Source organism: Pinus tabuliformis, chromosome 7 (assembly GCF_031772625.1).
Source record: "Pinus tabuliformis cultivar Carrire ecotype Pingquan chromosome 7, CPIR1, whole genome shotgun sequence".
NCBI classification, from domain to species: domain Eukaryota; kingdom Viridiplantae; phylum Streptophyta; class Pinopsida; order Pinales; family Pinaceae; genus Pinus; species Pinus tabuliformis.
In genome coordinates this window covers 849,943,335-849,959,636 of record NC_142293.1, presented here as the reverse complement: position 1 = coordinate 849,959,636, position 16,302 = coordinate 849,943,335, and the positions used below count along the sequence as shown (strand labels likewise).

The 16,302-nt window shown below is 38.9% G+C and overlaps 1 protein-coding gene across 1 annotated transcript in view; it reads right to left on the bottom strand.

The window, feature by feature from the left end:
• Positions 1-1,518: 1,518 nt before the first annotated feature.
• LOC149250295 (deoxyhypusine synthase-like) overlaps positions 1,519-16,302 on the bottom strand; it is a 79,006-nt gene continuing 64,222 nt past the window's right edge. The window contains exon 4 of the mRNA XM_089456424.1: positions 1,519-2,050. Coding sequence (XP_089312550.1) covers positions 1,916-2,050 — 135 coding nt within the window. The 3' untranslated portion in view covers positions 1,519-1,915. The remainder of the gene's footprint in view (positions 2,051-16,302) is intronic.

Sequence of the window (16,302 nt, the reverse complement as noted above, 5' to 3'; positions counted from 1 at the left end):
TATTTTACCAAATAGGCAGAAGAAATGCCTGCATATAATAACACTATTGAAACCACTTCATGGTTTTTCTTTAACCACGTCATAACGCGGTTCGATGTTCCCAAATAATTGGTGTTAGACCATGGTAAACATTTCGAAAATGAAATCTTTCAAGAACTGTCCCAACACCTTGGTTTCTCTCACGAGTTTGCATCTCCATACTACCCTCAATCCAATGGGCAAGTAGAAGCCATCAACAAGGTCCTCAAAACCATTTTACAGCATATGGTGAACACTCACAAAACTAACTGGCACCACATGGTGTTATCATCCCTGTGGGTGTACCGCACCATTGCAAAAGCATCCACATGGTTCACACCCTTCCAACTCGTATATGGTATAGAAGAAATACTTACTATTGAGTGTGAGATCCCCATTCTACACTTAGCCATCGAGCTTCTAGAAGACACCAAACATTTGGAACAAATATTAGTCCAGCAAGACCTCATCGACGAACATCGACGAGAATCCCTTCAAAACAACGAAGCTCAGAAGAAGAGGGTCAAGGCCTCATTCGACCACAACATCACCTCTCGGACATTCACCGAGGGAGAGTTAGTCCTCCACTACGATGTTGCCCAAGAAGCAATAGGACTTGGAAAAATCAAAACCCTTTGGTAGGGCCCATACATCATCAAAAATTTCCTCCACAAGGGGTCATACATATTACCAGAGCTCGACGAGACTTGCCTAAAAAATCCCGTCAATGGTATCTACCTCAAAAAAATTCATCCATAAAATGTTAGAGTAAGCATGTATGTACAATTACTTATTGTTTATGATGATCACCTCATCATGGATGTATTTTAAAAATTGTTCTCTCATATCATGTCAATAGATGGATCTTCCGCCAACTTATCACTACGGTTCGCTGACAGTGCATATCAATGGTCGCAAAATCTCGCAGCAACAACATGGGCCATATACTCTCCTGACCGGACAACTCGTCTCTTCAATGGACTTTGTATTAGATCAGCCACCAACAATCAAGCAGAATATGATGCCGCCATAGGCCTCTTAGCCGATACCGACCACCTAAGTATCTGTCACCTGCATGTATTCCGTGATTCCCAGCTCATAATATCCCAGTTAAATAGGGTGTTCCAAGTTCGTGATCCATGTCTTTTTTGCAAGTATCTGCATGCACAAAGGTTAGCTAGAAATTTTGATCAAATCACATTTACACATATACCTAGAGATCAAAATCATATAACTGATCGCATAGCTAATAAAATCCTAGATTGGCATGCATCACACATATAACCATCAAGATATATAAAAACATCATCACAGGATACATCTAGAAACATAAATGCATAAATACACCAAGAAGTATGGACACATGTATTACATCATGAGAGATGCCAAAAATAGCCTCGTATATACATCAAAATATATATATATGAGTACCAAAAATCATTGGCCCACGAGCAGGAAGGATAAGTCAACAAAAATACAGGGGAGCATCCTCATAAATGGATGCTTGCCCTGGTACATATATCATCTCGACCAAAAAAAAATACATAGCCAACCTCCCTAGGTCCCTGGTGGCCCAATCGTCGCATCATGAACCAAGATGGGACCTGCTATAGCCACCACCATAGAAATACGTCACAAAGTCAGATGATGCTCCCGCTCCTGGGACATCATCATCTCAACCACAACCTCTGGAAGGTGAGCCCATCCCTCAAAGGGCACACCTCCGATCAAGGTATCCACTCGTCTCTAGGAGTCACAGTATCACTATAGCTCTTACTCAATAGCATCTCATCACACCTCAACCTCCTCAACTTGCGTAACAAGTCTCTTTGTATCCATAGTCCCCTCTCTCTAGAGGGCCCACCAATCTCAAGCCAAGGCTACTGCGCCAGTCACTCTAAGCCATCCCGAGGAGCAGGCGGTGGCCCCGACACCCGGGGTCTCTGAGGAACAGGTGTGTCCCCCGCAATGCCCATGTGCCTCTAATCATGGCCAACCATATATGCCAATGAATGTCCCCACGACCCCACATCTGCAAGTAAACAAAGCATAGTGTCAATATCATCGTAAATCATAAATACATCAAATAACACACACACACACATATATATATGAATACAAAAATAACAAGCATATACCTGATGGTCCCCAAGCTGTAGGTTTTAACCCCATAGAAAAATTACCTGCATACGAATTCTAAAAAACAGAAAATAAACAATGCGAGAGCATAACACATAAAACACATATACATAGAGATTTTCCCCTGGATCCCAAAATCAAGACTACCATCTTGATTTTCATTATGTTCCTTTCAATGTTACAATACATATATATACATGCCGAAGCATCCAATACCATGGACCGAAAACCATTGCGCCCAAAACATGTGTGAAAACCATGCACAAAACCATAGGTAGGTCCACCCACCTAATATAGGGTCCAATTTTTTTCCCTGGGGCGCTGCCCCAGACCTTGTAGAGGGGGGCTAACCGCCACCCTCAAACCCCCCTTGTGACCCCCTACTGCGCAGTCAGCACAACGAAGGGGGGGGCTCCGTCCCCCCTCTAACCCCCCGGTTTAACTAAGGGAGCTAGTCGTGGAAAGAATATAACACAACCCAACATTCTCCCACTTGTTGTTTTCTTTCCACAGGGGGCCATATGAGAGCTTAGTCATTTATCCAACCCTGCGATTCCCATTATTTCTCTACACCAAGAGAACTACTCAGAGCTCATAGATTTTGTCAATGCATTTGTAGTATTCTTCAAAGTTTCCACCTTTACCAGCAACACCTTTTTGTCTTCTATCATATCCCTCACAAAGTGATACTGAACATCAATGTGCTTTGTCTTTGAATGATAAGCAAGGTTCTTTGCCAAGAAAATTTCACTTTGGCTGTCACAGTCTATCCTTATGGCTCCTTGTACTAGCCCCATACTTGAAAATAATATCTGCAACCAAATTACTTCCTTGCTTGCATGAGTGGCTGCCATGTATTCTACCTCTGTAGTTGATAATGCCACTACAGATTGTTTCTTACTCATCCAACTGACTGCACCTCAAAATAGGTTGAACACATACCCACTTGTAGATCTTATCTGATCTAGATCTCCAACCCAGTCTACATCAAGAAAGCCACGAATATCCAACACTCTGTCCAATCCTAGTCTTCCTTGGAATCACAAACCATAATCACTAGTGCCATGCAAATACCTAAAAACCCACTTCAATGTTGTCCAGTGCTCCTTCCTTGGTTTTGACATAAACCTGCTCAATACTCCCACTGCATGTGCAATGTCTTCTCTAGTACAGACCATCGCATACATCAGGCTACCGACTGCACTTGCATATGGAACACGAGACATGTCCTCTTCCTCTTCTTATGTCTTGGGACACTGTTCAACATATAACTTCACACCTATAGGAATAAGAACCTTCACCGGTTTACTATCCTGCATATTGAACCTCCACAGTATTATCTCGACATACTTCCTATGGTTTAACCAGAGCTTCCTCTTTGCCCAATCTCTTTTAATTTCCATGCCCAAAATATTGTTTGCAGCACCAAGATCTTTCATGTCGAATTTGGAGGAAAATTGGGTCTTCAAATCCTGGATAATTTATTTATCATTTCCAACCAGCAACATATCATCCACATACAAGACCAGATAAATAACACAGTCACCAATTAATTTAAAATACACAGTGATCTGGTTTGCTTCTTGTGAAGCCAAGTCCTCATATAAATGTATCAAATTTCTGATACCACAACCTTGGTGACTGTAACCCATACAAAGAATTTTTTAAATTGCATAACAGTTCTTTCTTACCATTCACTGCAAAGCCTTCAGGTTGCTTCATGTAGATCTCTTCTTCCAAATCCCCGTGAAGAAATGATGTCTTCACATCCATCTGTTCTACCTCAAAATCAAAAGCAACAACAACATATAAAAGTAATCTAATAGAAGCTACCTTGGCAACAGGAGAAAAAATATCACCAAAATCAATTCCCGGCACATGGTAATAACCTTTTGCTACCAACCGAGCTCTGTATTTCTCCACCTTTCCTTCTGCATTTGTCTTCTTCTTGAACACCCATTTTCTGCCAGTGGGTTTCCTTCTAGTAGGCAACTCCACAGATACCAAGCCTCATTTTTGTGCAAAGATGCCATTTCATCAACCATGGCCTCTTTCCAAAGTTTTCCATCCTCTGAATCTATTGCTTCCTTCACAGTCCTGAGATCATCATTAGTAATAGATAAAGAAAAATTTGAATAGAAAGAAGATGGACTATACCTTTCTGGCTGCCTTCTTTCTCGAATTGATCTTCTCACAACTAGAGTTTGTAGATGTTTATATTCTGATTCCTCTTTTGCTGTAAAGTCTAATTCTTCCTCCTTTAGCTCAAACTCTACCTTCTCAGGTTCCTTTGGTTGGACTTCATGTTTAATAACATCTTTCACCTCTATGAACACCACATCTCGGGCTGTACACAACCTTCCTTGTTACTGGGTTCCAAATTTTATAACCCTTTAAACCATCCTTATACCCAATAAAGATGCACTTTTCAGATTTACTATCCAACTTTGTTATTTTCTCCTTTGGAACATGTACATATGCATCACATCCAAATACCCTCATATGTGAAAGACAGGGTTTCTTACTACTCCATACTGCTTGTGGAGTCTTATCCTCCAACGCTAATGAAGGTAATCTGTTGACCAGGTAACATGCAGTCTCCACCACCTCTGTCCAGAATTCTTGTCCTAACTCGACACCACTGAGCATGCTTCTTGCCCTTTCCATCAACGTCTTGTTCATTCTTTCTACAACTCCATTTTTCTCAGGTGTGTGTGGAGTAGTCTTCTGTTGTGCTATACTACAGTTCTTACAAAACTCTTAAAATTCCTTCTTGCAAAACTCTCCACCATTATATGTCCTTAGCACCTTTATCTTCTTCTCTGTCTAGTTTTCCACGAGAGCCTTAAATTCTTTAAACCTGTCAAAGACTTCAGATTTCTTCTTAAGGAAATATATCCATGTATTCCTTGAGAAGTCATCTATAAATGGTACATAATACATAGACTTACCCAGTGATGGAACCTTCACAGGTCCAAACACATCACTGTGCACAAGCTCTAATATCTATTTCGCCCTCTTACCACCAGAGGGGAAACTCACCCGATTCTGCTTCCCATATACACAATTTTCACAGAAATCATCATCTAGAGATCTATTAGTCATACCTTCTACCATACCTTTACCATGAAGTATTTGAAGGCCCTTCTCTCCAATATGTCCAAGCCTTTGATGCCATAGCATGGTCTTTTCTCCAGAGACCACTAGATTTTCTGCTCCACTTTCAGGAGCCACAAAACTATTGCACCCATCAACAATAGTGCTACCTTGTAGCTTGTACAGAGTTCCAGCCCGAACTCCCCGCATCAATACCAGTTCTCCCCGAACCATCTTGTAGGTATCCTTCTCGACACTGTTTTTACACCTGCATCATCTAGCTTGCTTACAGAAATCAGATTTCTGGCCAATCCAGGAATATGCAGAACACCCGAAAGTGTTCTAATCCTTCCACCTTGCAAATTCAACTTAACTTTTCCGCGACCAATGATTTTAGCCTTCCTATCATCCCCCAAGAAGACATCACCACCATCATATATCTCGTACTCGCAGAACCACTCTCTATGGGGAGTGAAGTGAAAGGATGCACCTGAGTCAATCAACCATGCCTCATGATCTACATGTGTACTTGAAGAAGCCAAGTACACATCCCCCCCTTCATCTGAGGTGGTTTTCACCTCTGCAGAAGGAGCATCATCATATCCCTTTCCTTTGTCAGGAGCTTTAGATTTACAGTCCCTTTTGTAGTGCCTTTCCTTTCTGAATTTCCATCATACCTTTACAAGTTTTCCTGGAGATTTAGATTTCCAACTCGATGACTTATTTTTGTTTATGTTCTGGGACCTTCCTCGTACAGAAAAGGCATCACCATTCTATCTCTCCATATTTTTCCATCTCATCTCCTCTATCAGTAAGGATGAGACTATTTCATCAAACTGCAAGGCAATTGCATTGCTACCTATTGCAATAACTAGACTATCCCACAAATCTTGTAGAGAACACAACAAACTGATGCACTTATCTTCATCTGAAATTTTAATATCAACAGATAATAACTGGCTTACCACTGTATTAAATGTGTTTAGATGCTATGTCACCGAGTCTCCATTTTTCATCCTTAAGTTATATAGATTTTTCCATAGGAACAATTTATTCACCAAAGACTTAGATTGCTACAAAGTCCCTAACTTGTCCCACAAAGCCTTAGTCGTAGCTTTCCCTGATACATTCAACAATACTGAATCTGAGACACACAATCGCATTGTGCTCTTTGCCTTCCGATCCAACTTCTTCCATTCTTCATTAGACACTTCCGTTGGTTTAGTACCCGGATCTACCATGATCCACTAATATTTATCTACCAACATATCCTCCATATTGAGTCTCCATAACTCAAAACTTTGACTATTAAATTTCTTGATCTTATCTTTCCCTTGCTCGCCATCTTCCTCCACTACCAGAATCGATCCTATAGATCTCCTACTGAACAGCGTCTACCACAAGCTTGAGTGAAACCCCTCAGCAACAAAGGCATCCCCTTGAAGCCAAAACAACTATGATACCAAATGCAGGTTTTAACCCCGTACATAAATTACCTGCATATGAATTCTAAAATAAAGAAATAAACAATGCGAGAGCATAACACATAAAACACATATACACATAGAATTTTCCCCTGGATCCCAAAACGAGGACTACTAGCTTCATTTTCATTATGTTCCTTTCAATGTTACAATACATATATATACATGTCGAAACATCCAATACCATGGACTGAAAACCATTGCACCCAAAACCATGTGCGAAAACCATGCACAAAACCATAAGTAGGTCTGCCCACCTAATATAGGATCCAATTTTTTTTCCCCGGGGCACTGCCCTGGATCCCGTAAAGGGGGGCTAACTGCCCCCCTCAAACCCCCCCTGTGACCCCTCGCTGCGCAATTGGCGTAACGAAGGGGGGGCTCCACCCCCCTCTAACCCCTCGATTTAACTAGGGGAGCTAGTTGTGGAAAGAATATAACAAAACCCAACACAGTCAACACTTGGAGAAAGAACCATCTCTAGATCTCCTCGAAAGTCAACTCCATGGTACGGGTAGTGCAAAATTAGCTGGGGGTTGGAATCAAACCAATGTTGAACCACATCGTCCCAGTAACAACCCACCTATCCTCCACCCTCCCACGGCATCGGCTATCCCCAACGATGACTCAAAGGCTAAGGATCAAGCTCTTACATGTCTCAAACTCTTACAAAGGCTAAGGCACAAGCTCTTACCTGTCTCTCTCCATACGAATCCTAGGTGCACAGGCTAACTGCAACGACAAGAAACCCTCCATTCTGGTAAATACAAAAAATCATTTTTTCGGCCTATCGCACATGTCAGGTACTTCTCCATCTCTCTAAGTCCATAAAATTCATTGTATATGTATGTCTTGAACGATTCTTTCACTTTGGGTTTTGGTTGTATCCATTGCACGAACATCACACATGGTTAGCTTCAACCAACACCTCGACCAGCGAAAAGAGCAGGTATCATTATCCACTCAGCATGATAGGCTTCCCCCTAAAATGCTTTGCATATATTGACATCATTTCTATGAAATACGCCATAAGGTCCATCATATTGACCATTTTTATCACCATCTCACACTTGTACATGATAAGCATTCACGTCGGTCGATAGAAACCACCCCCCCCCCCCCCCCCCCCCCCCCCATGGCTCCCTTCATCATTGTAGATCCGTCTTCACGCAAAGGATCCATGACCACTCACTTTGGTTCGGGAACAATCTCATATGCATATCTAAAAGTTTAGCCTCATTATGTTGCATTCATTATGCATTCACCCCGTTTCCCGGGCCCTCTCAAAATACTAATGGATGCACCTCCACGTCCTACATTTGGCCTGTCGTTCATCCACATCACATAGCCCATTTGTACCACTTCACCCACCTCATCCACCCAACAAGAAGACCAACCAATGTGATGCAGGAGCATCTGACCACACTTAATAAAAATTCAAATTCAAAGCTGTGAAAGAGGAAACATGGACAATCTTTGTAAACCAGGGCAAATTCTATTTAAATAGAGCTAAATTGATGGAATTGATAAGTCTCTAGAAGGCTTAATTAAATGTAATTATCTGCCATGTGTGCGAATAGAGAGATTTAGGCGATTTGTAGGAGAAAATCGTGGATCTTAGATGATCCACGCTTTTGTAATTTCCTATATAAAAGAGTCTGTGTTGTGTGAAAGGGGGAGATAAGGATACAATGTGGTCGCAGGGAAATTTGTGACTAAGGCCGTGAGGCCTTAGCTTATAATTGAGTTCTGTACATAATTGAAATATGAGTGTTATTATACATCTGCGTGTAGTCTAGATTTTGTGTGTCTGTGTATTGGTTACCTATAATTTAGATGTATGCAATGTTACAGGTTTATTGATCAACCATAAATCACTACAAGGATCGATGGTGATCCAATGATAATACGATATCATAGAGTGAGATATTGTATGGAGAAATGTGAGTGCCTTAGATAAAGTATGGCAGAGTAATTTGTGTGTCAAATGTGAATTCCACTAATAAGCGACTACACGATAACTGTTGGATTAGAGAACTGATCAACGGAGGAGAGGTGTTTAATAGAAACTGGAGTCGATTGAGTAGCACAGTGGAAACTGTCGGATTAGTTAGATTGATGGATAATAATGGCAGAAGAGGAATCGGAGGAAACATCATAGCCGTCTGATGGGAAAAGATCCACGGTGATCATGCGAAACTTGCAAGCAAGTTACCTCGGCTAATGGACCTGAGAAAATAATTTAAAAGAGTTTAAGGTTCCAAAGGATCGGACTGTCTGTTTAATGGTGCTCGGATGCATATCGCATTGGGAAATGCACGGGACTTAATTCGAAAAACGGACATGATAAGGTTTTATACAACTGGCTTAAAACCTCATTGAGATACGACCATCGAGATCGTTCATTGGTTGAGCGATTGGATGGTAATCGTGCTTGAATGTGTGTACGAGTTAACACGTCGGGTGGACCTGATATGTTATCAAATAGGGTTAACATTTATTTGGGTTCCGGTCTTAAACGACCATAAAAGGACCGATGGTGATTGGTCGGGTTTCTTTGTGATTTCGCTAATTATAATGCTTCCATTGTATACGTGGGCCCATAAGCCATAGGTCCATGCGCGGAAAATGTAAAGATTTAGCTTTGATGTATCAAAGCAGATGAGTTGTCATCATTTTGGTATCAGAGCAGAACAAGATTCTGTGTAGAGGTGCAAATATGTCGTGATCTGGTGAGTTTGTGGTCTTTATATTTTTGTGCAAGTAGAAACAGAGGAAGGTGAGAATATTTGTAATGGCCTAGAGCATGAAGTGCTCATATGGTTTCAGAGAAGAGAACCAGAGAGATGCCAAAAGACTAAGCTCAGAGGAGAGAAGCTTGGTGAGGTATCGTGTAGCAAGAAGGAGACTTGTTACTACAGAGGTTTTGTTGCAGCTCACTAATGTTACTACGAAAGACCATAAAGGCAATTCCACAGAGGATGTGGGTAGAATTGTAAGGGATGAAGGAAGCATATGACCAGGAGGTCATAAATTTTTGTGCCCTGGGAGTCTGATGCAAGAGCATCTGACCACGCTTAATCAAAATTTAAATTCAAAGCTGTGAAAGAGGAAACGTGGACAATCTTTGTAAACCGGGGCAAATTCTATTTAAACAAAGCTAAATTGATGGAATTGATAAGTCTCTAGAAGGATTAATTAAATGTAATTATCTACCATGTATGCGAATATAGAGATTTAGGCGATTTGTAGGAGAAAATCGTGGATCTTAGATGATCCACACTTTTGTAATTTCATATACAAAAGAGTTTTTGTTGTGTGAAATGGGGAGATAATGATACAATGTAGTTGCAGGGAAATTTGTGACTAAGGCCGTGAGGCCTTAGCCTGTAATTGAGTTCTGTACATAATTAAATATGAGTGGTATTATACATCTACATGTAGTCTGGATTTTGTGTGTCTGTGTATTGGTTACCTATAATTTAGATGTATGCAATGTTACAGGTTTATTGATCGACCATCGATCACTATAAGGATTGATGGCGATCCAATGATAATACGATATCACAGAGTGAGTTGTTGTATGGAGAAATGTGAGTGCCTTAGATAAAGTATGGCAGAGTAATTTATGTGTTAAATGTGAATTCCACCAATAAGTGACTACACAATAACTGTTGGATTAGAGAATTGATCAACGGAGGAGAGGTGTTCAATCAAAACTGGAGTCAATTGAGCAGCACAGGGGAAACTGTCAGATCAGTCAGATCGACGGATAATAATGGTGGAAGAGGAATCCGGAGGAAACATCATAGCTGTCCGATGGGAAAGGATCCACGGTGATCGCACAGAAACTTACAAGTAATTTACCTCGGCTAACGGCCCCGAGAAAATCATTTAAAATAGTTTAAGGTTCTGAAGGCTCGTACCGTCCTTTTAATGACAATTGGATGCATATCACGTTGGGAAATGCACGGGACTTAATTCAAAAAATGGACATGATAAGGTTTTATACAACGGGCTTAAAACCTCGTTGAGTTCTGACCATCGAGACTGTTCATTGATTGAGAGATCAGACAGTAATCGTGCTCGAATGTGCATACAGGTTAACACGCCAGGCAAACCCAATATGTTATCAAAGAGGGTTAACATTTATTTGGGTTCCGGTCTTAAACGACCATAAAAGGACTGAAGGTGATTGGTCGGGTTTCTTTGTGATTCTTCTAATTATAATGCTTCCGTTGTATACATGGGCCCATAACCCATAGGTCCACGCACAGAAAATGTAAAGATACAACTTTGCTGCATCAAAGAAGCTGAGCTATCATCACAATGGGGCTCCCACCCTCAATAGATAAATTACACCTTCACACATGTTACTATCATCATGGGTAACACATCTCTGTGGCTGTACATCCAAACCAACCCCTATTCTTTTGGCAAGTGTACAAATATTTTTTCAAAATAAAATAAAAATAAATCTCCCATCCACATTTGATTTTTAAAATTCATGGCCTTCACCTGCATGCAGTCTCTAATCACTTTTGGTCACAACTCATCAACAAATCACCCCCATTTTTCACGTCCATCAAAAAATCACTTACACTTACTTGGAAATCCTATCGACTCTAGGATCACTAGAAAGCATGCTTTTTGACCGTCGTCGTTTGCATATCAAGCTCTGACCTCAGAATAGCTATCTGTATCCTCCAATATTGATAACCCTCACTATCATGACTATCTGACCCAAGTTATTACAATCTGTTCATATCTCACATTGATTTCCCGACTCACCATGTCAGGCAGATGACACCCCTTTCCTGTCGACTTCAACAAATATATTCCAGGAAAGAGGTAGTACCTTGGATACTCTCTCCCTTAATAAGGATATCCTCGGGTGGAACATTGGGAACCATTATTGCCCAGTGATGTCATCGGTCCCCTTGACATTCGACATCAACTCAATCATTCATGTCAAGGTGGTGCCGTACTCAAATATTGTTGCAATTCATTCACTTAGTTGAAGACCCCCACATCGCTAAGCACCTCATTCAAGAGTGCCTATATTAGGATACGGGGGAGGTACCTTCCGCCAAATACCTATGCATACCACAACATCCATCAACAAAATGCTTCACCAAGATATTTATAGGAGAATAATATTTCCCCTATTTGACTAGAAAGCGCCCCTGAGGGCATCAACACTTTTCATCATTAGCTATCAGCACATCAACAACCACAACATTGATTGGACACAAATCAATTTTTGTCTGATTTTAACCAGTTCTGACTAGCCATAATAATGAGCATGGGACATGCCCGCCTTGTATAGACACACCATTATTGTAGTTTTTTCACCAGAGCATGGGTATCATTCATACTCAGTCAAGGGGTTTTTCTCTACTCATCTCTGCAACAAGCTATCCTCTCTCTCGAAAAGTTAATCAGACTCTCCAAAGGAAATGAAAACATGATGTATTTTGTCTATACGTTTGCTCCTAACCTCATACATCAAGGGGCAACTATTAACACCAAAAAATCATACACATGCTAGGACAATCCATAAGACATTAAAAGTGTCTAGTAGAATGCACAGGTGGACATTTTTCCAGCTGAATACATTATGAAGATTCAAAAATCAAAAGTTCTCCTAAGGCCCAAAGTTTATAAAGAAAATCAATTAAGGCCATGTGTATATTTCTTTGATAAACAAGCACGTGGGGAATATCCTCCAAAATCCGTGCGGTTGGAAAAAAGATGACTCAATAGTTCGGGACCACTCTACATACTTGGAGCTGAATTTCTGACATGAGATCGGCCTAGTATAGCCAAATTCAAGTCACCTGAAAGAAGTGCAACCCTCAATGGAATCCCCTTGTCCTACTCATGTGTCTTTGTCATAAATGTACCAAGGGAGGGAAGAGGGATACAAAAAACTCTATATAAACGACCATGGGAGAGACAAAACAAGAGACATTGCTATGCTGGCCAAATTGCTGTTTGAGAAAACCACCATTCCATTGTTGAAACCAAGGAAGTGAAGAGCACTAGCATGTTGGCCAAATTTCTTCTAAGCAACCCAACATCTTAGTGAGTGAAGAGGAATCCACCCTTTGGAGAGTATTCACACTTCTTTGAGAGAGAGGAGAAACTTGCAAAGAGATTGAGGAAAAGAAACCCCCTTGCTAAGGATTTTTGAGCTCCCTAGCTCAAATAATTCTCTTCAAGTGTCTAAGATTCTAATTGTATTCAACCTCTACCACCAACAATCAATAAAGGGATATTTTTCCATATATTATTGATGTGTTTTCTCCATTTGAGCATTGTTTTGTTTATGCACCTCTTTGTTTAAGTTTATGTTTATGTATGCATTGTTTCCACTATTTACAATGTTGTGTTTATTTAAGTATGTCCACTAAAAACACCAATTTTGACTATGATCCTTTACAGGTAACAATCCACTGCTAAGGGGGTGTTTTTTGGTATACTTGTGCTCCAAAAACATTGCAACAGTTCTCCATGCCAAATTCCCTCAATATTTTTTTAAGATATCTAGCCTGAGAAATAAAAATTCTTTTTTTTGATTGATGAATCTATTTTTCCTTTCTTAAAGCCTTTCTACTACAGGTATTTATCGAACCTTGATTACCAAGCCCTAGGTGCATTTTTAAACCCATAAAGGGTTTTGTCTAATTTGCACACATGGTCTTTGTCTTCTAGAAGTTGGAATCCTCCTAGCTACTCAATATACTCTTATTTTTGTAGGTCTCCATTTAGGAATGTTGATTTGACATCCACATGATAAAATTTAATTATTTTGAAGCTTGCAAAATCCATAAACGTTCTTATGGCTTCAAGTCCAAAAATTTGTTTAAAGGTTTCGTCACACTCGACACCCTCAAATTGTGCATACCATTTACATACTAGTATGACATTGTTCTTGAATACTTGTGCATCTTCACTCAATTTATTCGTAAAAACCCACTTATATCCAGTCATAGTTTTTTCCTTGGGCCTTGGCACAAATTCCCATGTCTTATTCTTTTCAATTTGGTATAGTTCTTCATTCATGGCATTGATCCATGCCCATATTGACTAGCTTGTGAAATTTTTTGGGGTTTTATCATGGATAGTATTGAAATATTTGCATGGCTCGATGTACCTATGAGTTTTCTTCTACTTTGAACTCCCAATTATTTATTTCCAATTATTTGACTATCTGGATGATTCTTTTGAACATACTTGGATGAAATTTTTGGACGTAATGACTCTATCTCTCTCTCTACTTCCTCCTCTTTCTCTTTGTTATCCTTTTCTTCTTCTTCTTCTTGGTCTTAATTTTCTTGTACTTGAGGTAACACTTCATCTACTCTTACATCAATGATTTCAACTACTTTGTTTGGTCTTCTATTGTAACATTTGTAGGCCTTTCTTCTGTATGCATACCAAGCAAAATTCTATCATGTGTTATTGAGTCAAATTTTCCCGAGTCTTCATTTGTATTTATGTAACACTTGCTTCCAAATACATTGAAACATTTGATTGTAGTTGGCCTACCTTTCCATATTTCATAGGGTGTCTTTGTGTTGTTTACTTTGATTTGTGCTTTGTTCAAAATGTAGATAGTTGTGTAGAATACTTCTCCCCAAAATTTATCTGGTAGATTGGCTTCATTGAATGATTGTTCTTTCCATTTCTTACACTATTTTATTCTTTCTTTCAACAACTCAATTTTGATTTGGGGTCCTTGCAATAGATAATTGTCTTCTAATTCCATGATTTTCAAAAATTTCATTAAATTCATTAGAGGTAAATTCACATCCTCTTTCTGATCCCAAATATTTGATTTTCAGATTAGTCTCATATTCAACAAGAGCCTTAAAGGTTTTAAATCTCTTAAAAAACCTCAATTTTTTTGCTAAGAAATGTAACCCATGTCATTCTTGCGTAATCATCAATAGACAAAATAAAATATCTCCAACATTTTAAATTTTGTGTCTTGGTTGGTTCATAGAGATCTATTGGAATGAGTTGCAATGACTTGGATGTGGAGTATTCTTTTGTTTTGAGGAAAACCCTGGTCTACTTCCCATGTTGACATGGTTTACAAATAGTATTATATGGTTTTAATAATTTTTACATATCTCTTTTTTTTGTTGGTTTCATCCACAATGGATTTGAACCTTGATTTCATGCTTTACATAATAATTCATAACGTGGCATCACCAATCGAGCTGCCCTCCATGGGAAATTTTGGAATGTCTTTTATTGCTTACACTCTACTTATTTTTATTAGATTTTCAAAGATGACGTGACCCATCCTTCTATTCCATAACCAACTCTCATCCATTTTATCCATACTTTTCCCCTTTTACTCCAAGAATATACACATTGCTTGAATTCCTATTTGCCTTTGCTAATAGTTTCCATGTTTGTGGTTTTTTTATCTCACACCCTTTAGAGTGAAGTGTGAGATAATATCCTTGATCACACATTTTACCAAAACTTAGGACATTGTGATTTATACGTTCAACATACAAGACATTCTAAGCTTTAGTTTTTCCATTATCAATATGAATGCGGCTTTTCAAACTATCCTTATTGATGAATTATTTCCAAGTATTACTTTACCTCAATATTCTTATTTTAGATTAAGAAATTTACTTTTATCTACTATCATGTGTCTTGAGCATCCATTATCAACATACCATTCTCTTTCTTGGCTTTGAGCATACAGTGCAATGCCACATTCTTCCTACTTCTCTTTTTTCCTTTTTCCATACCTTTTAGTATTGTTCTTATACTTGAGCATGCCTTATTTCATGTCTTGATTCATAGGCATGCTTAAGTTGTTTCTATAATCTCATGATTTTTGCCCATAATTACAACACTTATAACATTTAACTTAATCTAATAGAGGATAAAATGGGTTATAATTTCTAACTACATTTTCATTCATACTTTTAGGATTTCTCTTCACATATTCATTCTTGAATTCTCATAGGATAATTTATTTTTATTTCTCATATGATCAACTCTAGAATTTATTACCTTATGACCAATATTGTTACAGGCATAACAATAACCAAAGAATAGATTTTGGTACATACTAGAGAAGAACCTCGAGGAAATAGATATTCTAATATTGTTTTGATTAAAGGCAGATTCAAGTTTCTACTGCTTCTTCACTCTATTTCTGAGGTTGCTAATAGATCATGTTTTTGCTAAATTGTAACTTCATTCTTGATGCTTCTTTCATTGTTGATAGTGTCCTTGAGTACATTAGAAATTTGTTTGGTTCCTCTTTTCATTCCTTTTATGATGTCGTTGTGCTTGATCCTTGGGGTTCTCATGATTCCCTTTATAACCAATACATGTCTTGATTAAATGAGACCTCTTGGAGCTAAGAATATGGTCTAATTTTTTAGTTTCTTTTACAAATTTTAAACTTTGGTTTATTTGAATAATTTATTTCTCTAGTTCCTTTCTTAAGGAAACAACTTCAATTTCTAACTTCTCATAATGTTTTTCCTTTTCTCTTAGTCGACTTCTCAATATCTCTTTTATT